A 20,148-nucleotide genomic window follows, 5' to 3' on the forward strand; every position below is an offset into this window, starting at 1 on the left:
TGAGTTACAGTTCATGTAAGGAAATCAGTCAATTTAAATAAATTCATTCGTCCCTTACCTATGGATTTCACATGACTGGGCAGGGGCACTGCCATGGGTGGGCCTGGGAGGGCACTGGGGAGCCAGGCCCAACCAATCAGCATGAGTTTTTCCCCACAAAAGGGCTTTATTACAGACATAAATATTTCTGTTTCATCAGCTGTCCAGGTGGCTTGGCCATGAAACATGGTACCAACACTTTACATGCGCGTTTATATTCTTGTTCAGTATAGTATCCAGCTAATTAATACAAATGTGTTGAAACAACTAGATTTTTCTTTACAGTCTAGTTATGTTAGAGAAGTTATTCCCAAACTGGGGTAAGCATAATAAAAATGTGATTCACATTTTAAAAAATATATTAAAGATATATATATATATATATATGCATACACCTTAGGCAAATACATTTAAACTCAGTTTCTCAAAATTCCTGACATTTAATCCTAGTAAAAAATCCCTGTCTTAGGTCAGTTAGGATCACCACTATTTTAAGAATGTGAAATGTCAGAATAATAGTAGAGAGAAGGATTTATTTCAGCTTCTATTTCTTTCATCACATTCCCAGTGGGTCAGAAGTTTACAAACACTACAATCGGTAGCATTGCCTTTAAATTGTTTAACTTGGGTCAAATGTTTCAGGTAGCCTTCCACAAGCTTCCAACAATAAGTTGGGTGAATTTTGGCCCATTCCTCCTGACAGAGCTGGTGTAACTGAGTCAGGTTTGTAGGCCTCAATGCTCCCACACACTTTTTCAGTTCTGCCCATAAATGTTCTATATGATTGAGGTCAGGGCTTTGTGATGGCCACTCCAATACCTTGACTTTGTTGTACTTAAGCCATTTTGCCACAACTTTGGAAGTATGCTTGGTGTCATTGTCCATTTGGAAGACCCATTTGCAACCAAGCTTTAACTTCCTGACTGATATCCACATAATTTTCCTACCTCACGATGCCATCTATTTTGTGAAGTGCACCAGTCCCGCCTGCAGCAAAGCACCCCCACAACATGATGATGCCAACCCTGTGCTTAATTTTTCCTGCTGCCACAGATATGGCTGGGACAGTGCTGGGGAAAAGGCAAACAAAACTATACAGGCAATGCCTTCATCAAACAACACTGTTTCACAATGCATCAGTGACATGGCAGGAGATGTTCTGAAACAATTACTGCTTCACATACAAGCCAGTTACATACGTTACAGCTGGATGAGTCAACAGACGTGGCGGGACTGGCACAACTCCTGGTACAGTGCCTTGCGAAAGTATTCGGCCCCCTTGAACTTTGCGACCTTTTGCCACATTTCAGGCTTCAAACATAAATATATAAAACTGTATTTTTTTGTGAAGAATCAACAACAAGTGGGACACAATCATGAAGTGGAACGACATTTATTGGATATTTCAAACTTTTTTAACAAATCAAAAACTGAAAAATTGGGCGTGCAAAATTATTCAGACCCTTTACTTTCAGTGCAGCAAACTCTCTCCAGAAGTTCACTGAGGATCTCTGAATGATCCAATGTTGACCTAAATGACTAATGATGATAAATACAATCCACCTGTGTGTAATCAAGTCCCCGTATAAATGCACCTGCACTGTGATAGTCTCAGAGGTCCGTTAAAAGCGCAGAGAGCATCATGAAGAACAAGGAACACACCAGGCAGGTCCGAGATACTGTTGTGAAGAAGTTTAAAGCCGGATTTGGATACAAAAAGATTTCCCAAGCTTTAAACATCCCAAGGAGCACTGTGCAAGCGATAATATTGAAATGGAAGGAGTATCAGACCACTGCAAATCTACCAAGACCTGGCCGTCCCTCTAAACTTTCAGCTCATACAAGGAGAAGACTGATCAGAGATGCAGCCAAGAGGCCCATGATCACTCTGGATGAACTGCAGAGATCTACAGCTGAGGTGGGAGACTCTGTCCATAGGACAACAATCATTCGTATATTGCACAAATCTGGCCTTTATGGAAGAGTGGCAAGAAGAAAGCCATTTCTTAAAGATATCCATAAAAAGTGTCATTTAAAGTTTGCCACAAGCCACCTGGGAGACACACCAAACATGTGGAAGAAGGTGCTCTGGTCAGATGAAACCAAAATTGAACTTTTTGGCAACAATGCAAAACGTTATGTTTGGCGTAAAAGCAACACAGCTGAACACACCATCCCCACTGTCAAACATGGTGGTGGCAGCATCATGGTTTGGGCCTGCTTTTGTTCAGCAGGGACAGGGAAGATGGTTAAAATTGATGGGAAGATGGATGGAGCCAAATACAGGACCATTCTGGAAGAAAACCTGATGGAGTCTGCAAAAGACCTGAGACTGGGACGGAGATTTGTCTTCCAACAAGACAATGATCCAAAACATAAAGCAAAATCTACAATGGAATGGTTCAAAAATAAACATATCCAGGTGTTAGAATGGCCAAGTCAAAGTCCAGACCTGAATCCAATCGAGAATCTGTGGAAAGAACTGAAAACTGCTGTTCACAAATGCTCTCCAGCCAACCTCACTGAGCTTGAGCTGTTATGCAAGGAGGAATGGGAAAAAATGTCAGTCTCTCGATGTGCAAAACTGATAGAGACATACCCCAAGCGACTTACAGCTGTAATCGCAGCAAAAGGTGGCGCCACAAAGTATTAACTTAAGGGGGCTGAATAATTTTGCATGCCCAATTTTTCAGTTTTTGATTTGTTAAAAAAGTTTGAAATATCCAATAAATGTCGTTCCACTTCATGATTGTGTCCCACTTGTTGTTGATTCTTCACAAAAAAATATAGTTTTATATCCTTATGTTTGAAGCCTGAAATGTGGCAAAAGGTCGCAAAGTTCAAGGGGGCCGAATACTTTCGCAAGGCACTGTATATGTCTGTTACATTTACGGTGGGATAATTAAGGAAGTCATCCTCTTCTGGAAACCAGGACAACAGGGGAGGATATTTTTAAAGTACTGGACAGCTTTGTGACATCAAATGGACTCTGGTGGTCAAGATGTGTTGGTATCTGTACTGATGGCACAAAAGCCATGACACGGAGACATAGTGCAGTGGTAACGCTCGTGCAAGCAGTTGCTCCTGCTGCCAAGGGAATGCCTGACAGCTTAAAAAATGTTTCGGACACGATAGTGAAAATGGTTAACTTCATTAAAGCAAGGCCCCTGAACTGTTGTGTATTTTCTGAATTATGCATTGACATGGGCAGCGACCATGTAATGCTTTTACAACATACAGAAGTGCGCTGGTCATCAAGGGGCAAAGTATAGGCACGTTTTTTTAAATTGAATGACGAGCTTAAAGTTTTCTTTACTGATCATCATTTTCGCTTGTCTGACCGCTTCGTTTATGACGAATTTCTCACACGACTGGCCTATCTGGGTGATGTTTTATCTCACCTGAATGATTTGAATCTAGGATTACAGGAACTCTCCACAACTATATTCAATGTGTGGGACAAAATTGAGGCTATGATTAAGAAGTTGGAGCTCTTTTCTGTCTGCATTAACAAGGACAACACACAGGTCTTTCCACCATTGTATAATTTTTTGTGTGCAAATGAACTCAAAGTTACGGACAATGTTAAATGTGATATAGCGAAGCACCTGAGTCAGCTGGGTGCGCAATTAAGCGCACCCGAAAATGGATGACACAAACAACTGGATTCGTTATCCCTCTAAAGCCCTGCCTCCAGTCCACTTACCAATATCTGAACAAGAGAGCCTCATCGAAATTGCAATAAGCGGTTCTGTGAAAATTGAATTTAATCAGAAGCCACTGCCAGATTTCTGGATTCGGCTGCACTCAGAGTTTCTTGCCTTGGCAAATTGCGCTGTTAAGACACTGATGCCCTTTGCAACCACGTACCTATGTGAGGGTGGATTCTCGGCCCTCACTAGCATGAGAACTAAATACAGGCACAGACTGTGTGTGGAAAATGATTTAAGACTGAGACTCACTCCAATACAACCCAACATTGCAAAGGTATGTGCATCCTTTCAAGCACACCCTTCTCATTAACCTGTGGTGAGTTATTCACAATTTTTGATGACCAAATAAGTTTTTATATGTAAGATGGCTAAATAAAAAGCAAAATTATTGATTATTATATTATTTGTGCCCTGGTCCTATACGAGCTCTATGTCACTTCCCACGAGCCTGGTAATGACAAAAACTAACACTCATTCTTATGTTTAATAAATGTATTGTATAGTGTGTGTGTGGCAGGCTTACAATGATGGCAAAAAAAAACATTTGAAAGTGCGCTGACCCTGGTGCTAGAGGGGGTATGCAGCTGAAGGTTGAATGTTTGAAGGGGTATGGGACTATAAAAGGTTTGAGAACCACTGCGTTAGAGGATAGATAACACTTTTCCTGGAGTGGATAGACAAGACGGTACCACAAAGTACTATGCTGGGTGCGACTCAGTGAGAGTGAACAGGGTCACAGTCAGTCCAATGAAATGGCCTGTCATTCATGTTTGAAAACATTAGCTAGCTCTCCTCAGTCAGTCAGTCAGACTGGGAAACCGGCAGACAGAGCACGCCACAGGGCAAGATAACATCAGGAGGGTGAGCAATTAATTCATCCAGCACACAAAACACTAACAAATGTAAACATACAGTAGTTACAACACAAACAAACAGAAGAACTGAATCATGTCTGAATCTGTCTGAATTAAACACAGACTGACTTCAAGTAATGAAAGTTAGACTCCCTTCACCTGTCTCTCTTGTGGCTGTTTCTTCTGTAGAAAATGAAAACACGGCACAGTGAGGAAGGAGATGACTCCCAATGCTATTTAAGGAGTCTGCATCTTCCACATGGCTTCGTGCAATGTTAGAGAGAGCCGCCCGCCAACAGCTGCAGTTCTGTCGACAATGCTTCCCCTGAGCCCTCACCTCTGAGGCAACCAAAACACAGTCATCTGCACACCCCAGGATTGTATTAGCTCACCAAGCTAAAGTCTAAACATTAGCATGGCGAGCCAACACAAGTCTTCAGGTCTCAGACAAGGCCACTCATGACACAGAATTACCTCCACTACACATATGCTTCTGATATGTAATATGAGATGGATCAACTCCTCTGTAGCTCAGTTGGTAGAGTATGGTGCTTGCAAATTCAGGATAGTGGGTCCAATTCCCGGGACCATCCATAAGTAAAATGTATGCATGCATGACTGTAAGTAGCTTTGGATAAAAGTGTGTGCTAAATGGCATATATTGTATTATTATATTACTCCTCACGGCATTTGAACTGAAGCACTTCACACAGAAGGCAAGGCAAGGTCTGTCTCTCTGTTGACCAATGAATAATGGAGCAGCAGAACAGCTGACTAACGACACTACAGTATATAATCCTTGTCATCTCCAGGCCAACCCACACAATGACAACACAGCCACTGGAGCAGTGGACACAGGTCATTCAGTACATGGTCATTCATTGTAAGGAGCAAGCTGCCGCAGTTTTCCCCCTAGAAGTGAAAGAGGGGTAATTATAATATTATAATAAAGAATATTTCCTCAAGAGGTTGGCTGAGTTCCTCCCCCATTGACGTGAATGATTGGAACGATCATAGGGATGTGGGTCTCTGTGTCCATTCAAGTTTACCTGACCCACCACCAAAAATATCTATTTGCGAATCGCAGACTAAAGTGTTTCAAACATTCCCTGAAAGACCTTCAAGTCCATCCATTCCCATTCATCCTGAGAGTTATGATGGGTCGCTGTGCAGTAATCATGGGTTTTAAGGGTGGAATAGTGAATGCAGAGTGGAGTTACTGTATTTCACGTTCCACTGTGACTAGAAAGAAATGCACTATATAAACAAAAGTATGTGGACACCCATTCAAATGAGTGGATTTGGCTATTTCAGCCACATCCATTGCTGACAGGTGTATAACATCTAGCACACAGCCATGCAATCTCCATAGACAAACATTGATAGTAGAATGTCCTTACTGAAAAGCTCAGTGGCTTTCAACGTGGCACCAACATAGGATGCCACCTTTCCAACTAGTCAGTTGGTCAAATTTCTGCCTTGCAAGAGCTGCCCTGGTCAACTGTGTGCTGTTATTGTGAAGTGGAAACATCTAGGAGCAACAACAGCTCAGCCACAATGTGGTAGACCACACAAGCTTACAGAACAGGACCTCCGAGTGCATAAAAATTGTCTGTCCTTGGTCATAACACTCACTACCAAGTTCCAAACTGCCTCTGGAAGCAACATCAGCACAAGAACTGTTCGTAGGGAGCTTCATGAAATAGGTTTCCATGACCACAGCCCAGACACAAGCCTAAGATCACCATGCACAATGCCAAGCGCCGGCTAGAGTGGTGTAAAGCTCGCCGCCATTGGACTCTCGAGCAGTGGAAACGTGTTCTCTGGAGTGATAAATCAAGCTTCACCATCTGGCAGTCTGACGGACGAATCTGGGTTTGGCGATGCCAGGAGAATGCTACCTGCCCGAATGCATAGTGCCAACTGTAAAGTTTGATGGAGGAGGAATAATGGTCTGGGGCTGTTTTTCATGGTTCAGATCTTAACGCTACAGCATTCAATTGCATTCTAGATGATTATGTGCTTCCATCTTTGTGGCAACAGTTTGGGGAAGGCCCTTTCCTATTTTAGCACAACAATGCCGCCATGTAAGAATTTGTTCTTAACTCTTGAACATTCCCATCCCGGATCCGGGAGCGTAATCATCGACTGACACTAATTAGCATAACGCAACGGACATACATATTACTCGAAAATATTCCTGGCCATGAAAATCACAAGTGAAGCCTTTTGTTAATCATCCTATCGTCTCAGATTTTCAAAATATGCTTTACAGCCAAAGCTAGACAAGCATTTGTGTAAGTTTATCGATAGCCTAGCATAGCATTTTGTCCAGCTAGCAGCAGGTAACTTGGTCACGGAAATCAGAAAAGCAATCAACTTAAATTGTTTACCTTTGATGAGCTTCGGATGTTTTCACTCACGATACTCCCAGTTAGATAGCCAATGTTCATTTTTTCCAAAAATATTATTTTTGTAGGCGAAATAGCTCCGTTTGTTCTTCACGTTTGGCTGAGAAATCGACCGGAAATTACGGTCACGAAAACGGCGAAAAATATTACAAATTAGCTCCATAATATCGACAGAAACATGGCAAACGTTGTTTATAATCAATCTTCAAGGTGTTTTTCAAATATCTATTCGATAATATATCCACTGGGACAATTGGTTTTTCAGTAGGACCGATTGGAAAAATGGCTACCTCTGTATTTTACGCGAGAGTCACTCTGAGAGCCATCAGGTGACCACTTACACAATGTAGCCGCTTACGGGTATTCTTCAACATAAATGCGTAAAACTACGTCACAATGCTGTAGACACCTTGGGGAATACGTAGAAAAAGTAATCTGGTTGATAGCCCATTCACTGCTCAATGGGGACGCATTGGAACGCAGAGCTTTCAAAACACGAGGCACTTCCGGATTGGATTTTTCTCAGGCTTTCGCCTGCAATATCAGTTCTGTTATACTCACAGACAATATTTTTACAGTTTTGGAAACTTTAGAGTGTTTTCTATCCTAAGCTGTCAATTATATGCATATTCTAGCATCTTGTCCTAACAAAATATCCTGTTTACTTTGGGTACGTTATTTTTCCAAAAATGAAAATGCCCCCTAGTCACAACAGGTTTTAACTGACTTGCCTAGTTAAATAAAGGTTTTAAAAAAACGAAATACACAAAGAGAGGTTCATACAGAAATGGTTTGTCGAGATTGGTGTGGAAGAACTTGACTGGCCTGCTCTGAGCCCTGACCTCAACCCCATCGAACACCTTTGGGATGAAGTGGAACGCCGCCTGCGAGCCAGGCCTAATCATCCAACATCAGCGTCCGACCTCGTTAATGCTCTTGTGGCTGAATAGAAGCAAGTCCCTGCAGCAATGTTCCAACATCTAGTGGAAATCCTTCCCAGAAGAGTGGAAGATGTTATAGCAGCAAAGGGGAACCAACTCCATATTAATGCCCCTGATTTTTTAATGAGATGTTCGACGAACCGGTGTCCACATACAGCAAATAACTTACCTCAAATGCCATAAGTTATGCAAAATAAATCCAGTTTAGAATCATGAGATAAAATGTCTCACCTCCCCATAGGAGGACCCTTTGAAGAACCCCTTTTGGTTCCAGGTAGAGCCTTTTGGGTTCCATGTAGAACCCTTTCCACAGAGGGTTCTACATAGAACCCAAAAGAGTTCTACCTGGAACCAAAAAGGGTTCTCCTATGGGGAGAGCCGCAGAACCCTTTTAGAAGCCATTTTTCTAAGAGTGTATTGTATCAGATATGATACAGTAACTGCATCTTTTCAAAACAAAATTATTACATCATTACTCCCACCCAAGCCTCTACTTTTAATGAAGTTGCTGTCCATCCAGTAGGTGCTGAAAGGCGGTTAGCTCACAAGTTGAGCTCAGTGTGATGTTTTCACAAACTATATCATTTTGACTCGTTGAAACTGTATAGTTATATATTACAAGTCATAACCTCGATTCAATATAGACTTGTAGGCAAAGTATCTCCTCGCCAGAAATAGAAACTTGATCAGTTTGGTGTTTTTATTGATGCTACCTCCTCGTGTTTTATTTTGTATCTCGGCATATCTGTGAATGAATGAGTTCCTGCAAGTGCGATTACCTGATTATGTCATCGTTGTGGCCCAAGTAAAATTTTTGCTTGTGTTCCCGTGTGTTATACACTACTCCCACACCGGCGACGAAGTAGACAATTTCCTTGGCAGCTGTGTAGTACAGGTTGTTGCGGCACTGATGTCCCCGATACCCGTAAACCCATTCTAGTCGCAGGTGACAATTCGGAGCGGTCCTGTCAGCCATGTCCGTACTTCTTCTCTGTCTCGAGTATTTGATATTTCTTCATTCACCGAGAAGGATTTCATTCAATCCCATATCTCTTAGTTCCACTGAAAATGCATTGTATCCGGTACAAGCGGTTATAGCGGGCATTTGTGTTCCATGTGCATAATAGTCTCACTAAATCTAGTTTTACTTTGAGATAATATGCTTATCTCTAATTAAAAATAGTTAACTATGCAGTTCTTTTCATAGTAAAAAGCAAATATCTATCTCTACTTCAGCCTTTGGCTAGTTGCCCCGCTCGAGACAGGTCGAAGCTCTAGTCAAATCCTATAAGATGGAGTATTCGCGTTTATTTACAAGCACCGCCCCAAAATGTGATCTACATTTGTGATTGATCAACTATCTGTCCAATCACATCCCCAAATATCCATTTAGCGTTTGAAGGGATGTTCACGGACCAATGGCAATCATTAGAAAGGGATAAACGTCAGCCCCTAAATAATGCACTTTAACCAATGGCTCTAACCCTGGCTAACTAATGGTGTGTAGACAATACCAGGAAGCTTTTGACAGCTGTCAATCCAAGTAGGCGCCGTTGAATATTTTACCCTTTTGCACATTTCTTTAACATTCTAACAGTAGTTCCTCTATCCATGTATAGGCTTTAACCAACAGAAAGAAGGTCTACATTCGTGTTTAGGAGACTATAAATTATGTTGTTGTCATAAAAATGGACATGAAAATGAACTGTATTACATATTCACCAACTGCATGTTTTTTTTCAGATAACACATGCGTTCAGGTATGCTACTTTAACTCGCCATCCTCTCAGCTCCTACTTTTTATAAAGTCGCTGTCCACACGGTGGGTGCTGAAGTGAAGGTCACAGAATGTAGCGCTCTCAGAGCATTTTGTATTATTCTGTATGTAAATTCTGCCAAACTGAATGTAGTATATGTTACGTTTCGTATGGTATGGATTAATTTGTAGGTGTCCATCGCCCATTTCGTATATGTTATGAATTACAATTCGTATTATATGTTATGAATTTGCAAAACGTACTATATGTTACGAATTCACAAAACGTACTATATGTTACGAATTCGCAAATGAATTATATGTTACGAATTCTAGCTAGGTGGCTGCAAGTTCCCGGACATTTCTGGGGGGAATGGCCCTAACCCTCGCCCTCCGATCCAACAGGTCCCAGACGTACTCAATGGGATTGAGATCTGGGCTCTTCGCTGGCCATGGCAGAACACTGACATTCCTGTCTTGCAGGAAATCACGCACAGAACGAGCAGTATGGCTGGTGGCATTGTCATGCTGGAGGGTCATGTCAGGATGAACCTGCAGGAAGGGTACCACATGAGGGAGAATAATGTTTTCCCTGTAACGCACAGCGTTGAGATTGCCTGCGAATCAGACCATTACCCCTGGTGAGACAAACCCGCGACTCGTCAGTGAAGAGCACTTTTTGCCAGTACTGTTTGGTCCAGCGACGGTGGGTTTGTGGCCATAGGCGACGTTGTTGCCGGTAATGTCTGGTGAGGACCTGCCATACAACAGGCCTACAGTCCAGCCTCTCTCAGCCTATTGCGGACAGTCTGAGCACTGATGGAGGGATTGTGCATTCCTGGTGTAACTTTGGCAGTTATTATTGCCATCCTGTACCTGTCCCGCATGTGTGATGTTAGGATGTACCGATCCTGTGCAGGTGTTGTTACACGTGGTCTGCCACTGCGAGGACGATCAGCTGTCCATCCTGTCTCCCTGTAGCGCTGTCTTAGGCGTCTCACAGTAAGGACATTGCAATTTATTGCACTGGCCACATCTGCAGTCCTCATGCCTCCTCGCAGCATGCCTAAGGCACGTGCATCTTTCTTTTGGTGTTTTTCAGAGTCAGTGGAAAGGCCTCTTTAGTGTCCTAAGTTTTCATAACTGTGACCTTCATTGTCTACTGTCTGTAAGCTGTTAGTGTCTTAACGACCGTTCCACAGGTTCATGTTCATTAATTGTTTATGGCTCATTGAACAAACATGGGAAACAAACAGTGTTTAAACCCTTTACAATGAAGATCTGTGAAGTTATTTGGATTTTTACGAATTATCTTTGAAAGACTGGGTCCTGAAAAAGGGACGTTTCTTTTTTTGCTGAGTTTAGTAACAAAGTAGCTAAAAAGTAGTAAGTAGTTGAAAAGTTGCTAATTAGCTAAAATTATAAAGTTGTCCATGATGAGATTTGAACTCACAACCTTCTGTTATACGTCCACCCATCCACCCACCAACCACCCTGCCTTAAGTAACCATCTGTCTTTTATAACCATACCAAACGTAACATATCATAGCAGTTAAAGCATCTCAGATATACGTTTACTATGTTACATCTAGTCTATGAGTGCATACCCTTTGAAAACAAAGACAGGCAGTACACAAAAGTTATTGAGTTAACGCACGGATCTTACTTCACTTCAAATAATAATATTGTTCTCACGGTAAATGCCAAAGAAATCAATGCAGCATTGGGTGATTGCCCCGGGTGGGCAGAGTTCGCATTGTAGAATGGATGGAATGGTAATAAAAATTGCACACGCCCGCCCGGCGTGCCGAAGGGGCTCAATCAAGTGCACCTACAAGAGGACCTCCCCTATCCACTGTTGCGGCGAGTGACAGGACGCTTGCTGCTCAAGCAACAAGCTTAGCGTTGATAGCTAAGCTCTAAAAACGTACCTACCTCGTAAATTATTTTAGCACCAGTGACAAAGAAGACGAAATGGAGGTGCCGATGGATCCCTTGTTTCTTGCATGGAGCTACTTTAGAAGACGGAAGTTCCAACCATGTTCTGATATTTGTTCGAAGATATTAGAGGACAGTCCATACGACCAGGTTAGAAATAGCTAAACTAGTATTTTAGCTCTGCTAGCCAGCTCCAGGCATGAATCCAATTTAGCTAATGATAATATCTATCAGTAGCATGCTTGCAAAGTATTCTTTGACATTTTCTGTATCATTGCCTATTCCTCATTACTGTATTGCCAGAGATACTCTGCCGTTGCTTGCTAGCTATCTGTTGTTTTATTAGCACATTGTTAGCTAGCTAGCTATTGGTGGCATAAAAAACAAGAACTTGTTAGCTAGAGGGCTATCATCATATCTGGCAAGTTGACCTTATTGTGACCCACTTTCAATTTTCACTATCACTATTTAATCTCACCTTTAGTTAATCTAGCTTCTCTTAACTCCAATTGTCTTGAAATGTGCTTGCTATAGCCTAGCATAATTTTTGCATCAAATCTGTCTTCACCTCTTATCTCATCATTTCACACACTGCTGTCTTAAAAGGAACCTGACTCCTCATCACATATTTCTGAGGTAACCTCTTCCTGCTGTGCTCATTTTATTCTGTGTCTCTTTACATGCTGCATCTAAACCTGGCATGTTTGGACATGTTGAAGTACAAATAGAACTGGTAGAGAAATTAATTAAATATCACAGTAGCACATCGGTGTTGGAGTTCCCTACCTTGTAATATCAAAGTAAATATAATTTTCACATTGTAAAATCAAATCTACTACCTTTGCTCTTTGGGCAGGCTGCATGGAGTCTGAAGACCCGTGCTCTGACAGAGATGGTGTACATTGATGAGGTGGAGGTGGACCAGGAGGGGATCGCTGAGATGATGCTGGATGAAAGCTCCATTGCCCAGGTTGCTCGTAAGTCTGAACTCAACTTTCCCAGAGGGACACGAGTTCTTCCTGGGCAGGAAAAACTCCTGACCATGACTAGTCATCTGCAGAACAGCCTACGAAAGCCAATATCAATAATATATTACTGTTCTGGTAAAATCTCTCCAAAATGTTCCCAGCTCTGAGTGTACTGTAATGACGCTGTCTTTCAGGCCCTGGGACATCACTGAGGCGTCCTGAAACAAGCCATGGAGGTGGACCTACTCCAGCTATCAGGTATGTGACCTTTTCTATTCACAACTATCTTGTATACGTTAGGTAAGTATTCCAAGCATTTCCCCTACTGGAATTGTGTTATTACTGTAACAATATTTCTGCCAATGAGTCGTGAGGAGCATTATGTACCCTGGGAAAGCATCAGGTTAGTTCTGAAATGAGCTTTTTTGTCCTGAATCTAGGCCCATTACCCAATCGGGACGACCAATCACAGGGTTTGTGAGGCCCAGTACCCAGTCTGGCAGACCAGGGACAATGGAACAGGCCATTAAGACCCCGCGCACAGCACACACTGCCCGCCCTGTCACTGGTGCATCTGGCAGATTTGTCCGGCTGGGAACAGCCTCCATGTTAACCAATCCTGAGGGGCCATTTATAAATTTGTCAAGACTCAACTTGGCTAAATATGCCCAGAAGCCAAATTTATCCAAGGTATGACTGATTTAAGTAATGTACTGTAAGGTAAGGAACAATGTCTCTCAAAAAATATGTGTCGGAAATGTATTTATTGTGGTTATTCGCCTTCAATACGTGTTATGACTGTTCTGTTGTTTTTTTTCTGCCCCCAGACCTTGTTTGAGTACATCTTCCATCATGAAAATGATGTAAAAAATGTGAGTTATAAATACAGATATACAGTATGTCTTTGGCTTTTCATGCAGTTTTTGTTTGTAAGTTTCCGTCTAAAACGATTTGTACCTACCCTGTCATGTTTTGTGAACAGGCTTTAGACCTGGCTGCTCTGGCCACTGAGAATGCTCAGTTTAAAGACTGGTGGTGGAAAGTCCAGCTGGGGAAGTGCTACTACAGGTAACGCTTTAGCTGATTACTTAGATCTCAAACAACTGTTAGTATACAATGCATACTATACTACACTACAGCTCTACTACATTGGAACTGTTTGTATTAACAGACTTGGTTTACACCGGGAATCAGAAAAACAGTTCCGATCTGCTCTCAATCACCAGGAGGTGGTGGACACATACCTCTATCTGGCCAAGGTAACAACATACAACTTACGATGTCCCTAACACTCTTAACACTGTAAATACTGTGTAACTACACTGTATACAGTATAGATTAACCCTCACAAGGCTTCTCTGTAGCAGATAAAACCTGGTGGTGTGTCACTCAATGACAAGTTGTTTCTATTTGTTCAAATAGGTTTATGTTTTTTTTTAATCAACCTACTGACCTATTTATCTTCATTAGTACACAAATGACAAAAATACTTATTGTTCTGTTATGCCACTAAAACAGGTGTATCAGCGGCTTGATCAACCTATAACTGCACTGAACCTCTTCAAGCAAGGTCTGGACCACTTCCCTGGGGAGGTCACTCTCTTAACAGGAATTGCTCGCATTCACGAGGCACGTAACAATTCCTTTGTTGTTGTTTGTTTGCAAAGCATTCTCTTGCTTAAAGAAACCACAGGTTGAAATCATCATGTCAAATGTGTAACCTGAAACGAGCAGCTGATTGCCTAGGAATTTAGAGCCTAATTGTTTTGTAGCTCTAGTAGCTATTGAATTACTCTACTGTAAAATGAGAGAACAGATGCAGATTGATCAGGAGGTCCAAAATCAGTCTTTATAGTTATGTGTTTCTCTCACAGGAGATGAATAACATCACCTCAGCCACAGAGTACTACAAAGATGTCCTGAAGCAGGACAACACTCACGTTGAGGCTATTGCCTGCATAGGCAGCAATCACTTCTACACGGACCAGCCTGAGATCGCCTTGCGCTTTTACCGGTTAGTCACACACGGCACACACACACCACCCCCTTCAAATCCCTCATCTAACTCTGATTAGTATGTATATGCCTGTGTGATTGAATAATTTTGACATTTCAGTGGATACACATGCCTTGCATGGTTACATTATTTTAAGTTGTCTTTTCCCTCTAACCGTCCTTCCCTGTAGACGGCTGTTGCAGATGGGGGTATATAATTGCCAGCTGTACAACAACCTGGGATTGTGCTGCTTTTATGCCCAGCAGTATGATATGACCCTGTCCTCCTTCGAGAGGGCTCTGGCCCTGGTGGCCAATGATGAGGAGCAGGCTGACGTCTGGTACAACATTGGACACGTGGCCGTGGTGGGTTAGTGTTAACTTAGCACACACAGATGTTAGTTATTGCATCAAGTTACTCTACAGCACCCTCTTCTGTATGCCAACTGGTTTCTCTTGGACAGGATCCACATCTGGCTGAGTGCTTTGAACAAATAGCATGCTATCACTTATTCTTTGCATTTCTGTTTGTTACTTGCATCTTATGTTTCTCCCCACAGGGAATAGGAGACCTGACTCTGGCATCCCAGTGTTTTAAACTGGCCTTGGCCTTCAACAACGACCATGCTGAGGCCTATAATAACCTGGCCGTGCTGGAGTTACGCAAGGGACACATTGAGCAGGTGAATGAATTGGTGTGTCTAGGTCTTCAAATACACTGCTCAAAAAATAAAGGGAACACTAAAATAACACATCCTAGATCTGAATTAATGAAATATTCTTATTAAATACTTTTTTCTTTACATAATTGAATGTGCTGACAACAAAATCACACAAAAATTATCAATGAAAATCAAATTTATCAACCCATGGAGGTCTGGATTTGGAGTCACACTCAAAATTAAAGTGGAAAACCACACTACAGGCTGATCCAACTTTGATATAATGTCCTTAAAACAAGTCAAAATTAGGCTCAGTAGTGTGTGTGGCCTCCACGTGCCTGTATGACCTCCCTACAACGCCTGGGCATGCTCCTGATAAGGTGGCTGATGGTCTCCTGAGGGATCTCCTCCCAGACCTGGACTAAATCATCCGCCAACTCCTGGACAGTCTGTGGTGCAACGTGGCGTTGGTGGATGGAGCGAGACATGATGTCCCAGATGTGCTCAATTGGATTCAGGTCTGGGGAACGGGCGGGCCAGTCCATAGCATCAATGCCTTCCTCTTGCAGGAACTGCTGAAACACTCCAACCACATGAGGTCTAGCATTGTCTTGCATTAGGAGGAACCCAGGGCCAACCGCACCAGTATATGGTCTCACAAGGGGTCTGAGGATCTCATCTCGGTACCTAATGGCAGTCAGGCTACCTCTGGCGAGCACATGGAGGGCTGTGCGGCCCCCCAAAGAAATGCCACCCCACACCATGACTGTCACGTGCTCAGTGTGAACCTGCTTTCATCTGTGAAGAGCACAGGGCGCCAGTGGCGAATTTGCCAATCTTGGTGTTCTCTGGCATATGCCAAACGTCCTGCACGGTGTTGGGCTGTAAGCACAACCCCCCACCTGTGGACGTCGGGCCCTTATACTACCCTCATGGAGTCTGTTTCTGACCGTTTGAGCAGACACATGCACAGTTGTGGCCTGCTGGAGGTCATTTTGCAGGGCTCTGGCAGTGCTCCTCCTGCTCCTCCTTGCACAAAGGTGTAGGTAGCGGTCCTGCTGCTGGGTTGTTGCCCTCCTACGGCCTCCTCCACGTCTCCTGATGTACTAGCCTGTCTCCTGGTAGCGCCTCCATGCTCTGGACACTACGCTGACAGACACAGCAAACCTTCTTGCCACAGCTCGCATTGATGTGCCATCCTGGATGAGCTGCACTACCTGAGCCACGTCTGTGGGTTGTAGACTCCGTCTCATGCTACCACTAGAGTGAAAGCACCGCCAGCATTCAAAAGTGACCAAAACATCAGCCAGGATGCATAGGAACTGAGAAGTGGTCTGTGGTCACCACCAGCAGAACCACTCCTTTATTGGGGGTGTCTTGCTAATTTCCACCTGTTGTCTATTCCATTTGCACAACAGCATGTGAAATGTATTGTCAATCAGTGTTGCTTCCTAAGTGGACAGTTTGATTTCACAGAAGTGTGATTGACTTGGAGTTACATTGTGTTGTTTAAGTGTTCCCTTTATTTTTTTGAGCAGTGTATATAATTTTGATCAAATGTTAGTTCTGATAAGTGTATTGAGTATGAATCTGTTTTAAATTATATGCTTTCTTTCCAACTGAAATAAACTTCTTCTAGGCTTGCTCCTCTGAAGTATTATGCCCAGTGGTTCTTTTCCATATGATACAACACATTATTTAAAGTCTTTAGTGTACTGCTTATGATGTTTTTGGTATTGAGTCTAATTCAGAATGGTTGTTTTTGTTTCGATGTCCTCTTTTCTTTTTCACAGTCCAAAGCTTTCCTCCAGACCGCTGCATCAATTGCCCCTCACATGTATGAGCCACACTTTAACTACTCCACTCTGTCAGATAAGGTAACCAGACACTTCATCTGCACTTTTATTTCAATTTCAATAAAAACACATTGCTATGCCTGGTATAAAACAGACTGTTTTTAGTCTTGAGTGACTATATGAATTGATATGCTGTTGTTTTCTGCTGTGTCCAGATTGGAGATCTGCAGAGTAGCTACACGGCAGCCCAGAGGTCAGAGGATGCCTTCCCTGAGCATGTAGATACCCAGCAGATCCTGAAACACCTGCGCCAGCACTTTGCTGTGCTGTGACCTACTGACCGACACACCTGACTTGACAGTCCAAACTTCCTGTGTGATAACTTACTTAGTTGTCGCAGAGTGCTGCTATTGAACAACAGTGACTGGCCTCCTCATGTTCTGGTTAGACATCATCACAATCAACAGAAAAACATTCTGCTGTTAGATGATGGTGACAATACACAGGCTAAATGATACAAAGAGCAATTTGGCTTGGGCAACTCACTGCACAGACATTATTATAAAACAGTTATTTAAAACTGCCTGGCCCAATGCAGGTCTTATTAGTTGTATTTTAAGTGTTTTATTTGCAGCCAAGATTGGTTTTGGCATTCGTTTTTCTCATCAACTGTTGATTCACATACATGTGTAATAGTATTTAAGGTACTTTTAAGCACCGATAGTGAATGTACATAATAAAGTATGAACATGGAAGAAAAACATATTTACCATAGTACATATTTATACTGCTCTTTTTTATAGTGTATTCAGATGTAAACCTGGGATGTATTTTGGTATTAACATTACTCTTGTCATAATTTGTAGTCTCTTGTTTGTAAGGAGTAAACTATATCAACTTTTTTTTTTAAAGATGCAGAACTAATTATGTTTAACTTTACAGTATGACAATTTATTTTATCAGATAAAATGTTATGTACAACTTAAAAGTTACATTTGATTCCAATGCTTATTATTTTGAATGTATGCATTTACTTATTGAAATAATGGCAATTGTATAGTAATTTCTAAGCTTTCCTTGATTTTATTTCACATATCCATTTCAATGGATGCGTACACTGCATCATTCCAGGACTCCATGGGATTTATTTTGGAATGGATGGCCGCACAGTCCTCCATTCCATAGTGGTCATTGGGCTGTCTCATGCCAGTACCTTTAAACCAAATGAAATGTTACTTAGTTGACATTCTGGTCTTATCCTGAATGATAATGGTACAGTGGAAACATTTAACCAAGTACCGCTTGACATGTTGGTCTTAACAAATACATAGAAGATCATGCATGATTATACCTGTGTCCAGTCCATTGACTTGTGCAGCTCTTACCTCTGAGTCAGCTCAGTCCCGTTAACCCATGTCCAGGTCCCCTCTGTATCCTCTTCCTCCTTCAGTCCTATCCGTAACCCTTTCATGTGCATGGGTTCGGCGTTAAACTGCACTTTGTGTATCATCTTACTTATGAACGCCTGAGAAAACAAACACAACAAGCCAGGAAAGAAGCTGAATGAATCATTGATAACTACGGCTTTTGGACAATCTTTCTCTTGTACGGTGCTCTCAAACCATTACAATGTAGAGGGGAGTGGGGTCAATTACAGCGTTCTACAAAGACTCATTGCATAGAACTTATGAAAATGATAGAAAGTTCTTCTATGCTGACCTGTTATGTACAGTTGAAAGATCATCAAACAGCCAGTCACGAAGCAAATAATTGCCCAATAAGTCACTGCATTTAGAGGATAAACAAAAAAAAGTGAATAACCATGAATTGGCAGTACCAGTCACACGTTTGGACATACCTACTCATTCAAGGGGTTTTTGTTATTTTTACTAATTTCTACATTGTAGAATAATAGTGAAGACATAGAAACTATGAAATAACACATATGGAATTGTGTAGAAACAAAAAACAGTGTTAAACAAATCAAAATATATTTTTGAGATTCTTCAAAGTAGCCACCCTTTGCCTTGATGACAGGTTTGCACACTCTTGGCATTCTCTCAACCAGCTTCATGAGGTAGTCACCTTGAATGCATTTCAATTAACTGGCGTGCCTTGTTAAAAGTTAATATGTGGAATTTCTTTCCTTCTTAACGCAATTGAGCCAATCAGTTGTGTTGTGACAAGGTAGGGGTGGTATAAAGAAGAGAGCCCTATTTGATAAAAGACCAAGTCCATATTATGGCAATAACAGCTCAAATAAGCAAATAGAAACAATATTCCATCATTACTTTAAGACATGAAGGTCAGTAAATCCGGACAATTTTAAGAAAGTTTCTTCAAGTGCCGTTGCAAAAAACATCAAGCACTATGATGAAACTGGCTCTAATGACGACCGCCACAGGAAAGGAAGACCCAGAGTTACCTCTGCTATATTGAATAAGTTCATTAAGGTTACCAGCCTCAGATATCGGCAATTAACTGCACCTCAGATTGCACCTCACAGAGTTCAAGTAACAGACACATCTTAACATCAACTGTTCAGAGGAGACTGTGTGAATCATGCCTTCATGGTCAAATGCTGCAAAGAAACCACTACTAAAGGACACCAATAATAAGAAGAGACTTGCTTGGGCCAAGAAACATGAGCAATGGACATTAGACCGGTGGAAATCTGTCCTTTGAGCTGATTTTTGGTTCCAACCGCCATGTCTTTGTGAGAGGAGGTGGTTCCCACCATGAAGCATGGAGGAGGAGGTGTGATGGTGTGGTGGTGCTTTGCTGGTGACACTGTCAGTGATTTATTTAGAATTCAATACCCCAACAGTGCACTGATGAATGGAAAGACATATCTGTTACAGAAGACCTAAGTATATTGTAATAACATTATATGATTGTCATTAGGCCTACACTAGCCTGAATTGATGCATCCTCTGTTGTCCACCCACTCATCTCTGCCTCGTCCGGGAGCGTCTCAGGCAAATATCTCTGCCTTGTCAAAATATAAGTGTTCTCCTCAAACCACAACACAATTTGGTGCATATACCACCACCTGGTTTCGAGTCAATTCGCACA

General features: G+C 42.0%; 2 protein-coding genes across 4 annotated transcripts in view; one reads left to right on the forward strand and one right to left on the reverse strand.

Moving 5' to 3' along the window:
* Positions 1-9,183, reverse strand: part of LOC139375214 (EMAP like 5) — a 76,417-nt gene extending 67,234 nt beyond the window's left edge. Inside the window, exon 1 of the mRNA XM_071116804.1 lies at positions 8,738-9,183. Coding sequence (XP_070972905.1) covers positions 8,738-8,934 — 197 coding nt within the window. The 5' untranslated portion in view covers positions 8,935-9,183. The remainder of the gene's footprint in view (positions 1-8,737) is intronic.
* Positions 9,184-11,571: 2,388 nt separating this feature from the next.
* LOC139374268 (tetratricopeptide repeat protein 8-like) lies at positions 11,572-18,136 on the forward strand. 3 transcript variants are annotated; one of them, XM_071115299.1, is made up of 14 exons: positions 11,625-11,802; positions 12,259-12,288; positions 12,509-12,629; positions 12,815-12,878; positions 13,061-13,310; positions 13,448-13,492; positions 13,603-13,688; positions 13,792-13,879; positions 14,139-14,249; positions 14,495-14,634; positions 14,807-14,981; positions 15,176-15,298; positions 17,071-17,154; positions 17,289-18,136. In XM_071115299.1, exons 1-14 carry the CDS (start codon positions 11,689-11,691, stop codon positions 17,403-17,405), a joined length of 1,548 nt encoding a protein of 515 aa, XP_070971400.1. In that variant the 5' UTR covers positions 11,625-11,688; the 3' UTR covers positions 17,406-18,136. The 3 variants fall into 3 exon arrangements, 2 of the variants coding, with proteins under 2 accessions (XP_070971401.1, XP_070971400.1); XM_071115300.1 differs by lacking the exon at positions 12,259-12,288 and having other exon boundaries at positions 11,572-11,802; XR_011627656.1 differs by lacking the exon at positions 17,289-18,136 and having other exon boundaries at positions 14,807-14,985.
* The last annotated feature ends 2,012 nt before the right edge of the window (positions 18,137-20,148 follow it).

Source organism: Oncorhynchus clarkii, chromosome 19 (assembly GCF_045791955.1).
Source record: "Oncorhynchus clarkii lewisi isolate Uvic-CL-2024 chromosome 19, UVic_Ocla_1.0, whole genome shotgun sequence".
In the NCBI taxonomy this organism is placed as follows: domain Eukaryota; kingdom Metazoa; phylum Chordata; class Actinopteri; order Salmoniformes; family Salmonidae; genus Oncorhynchus; species Oncorhynchus clarkii.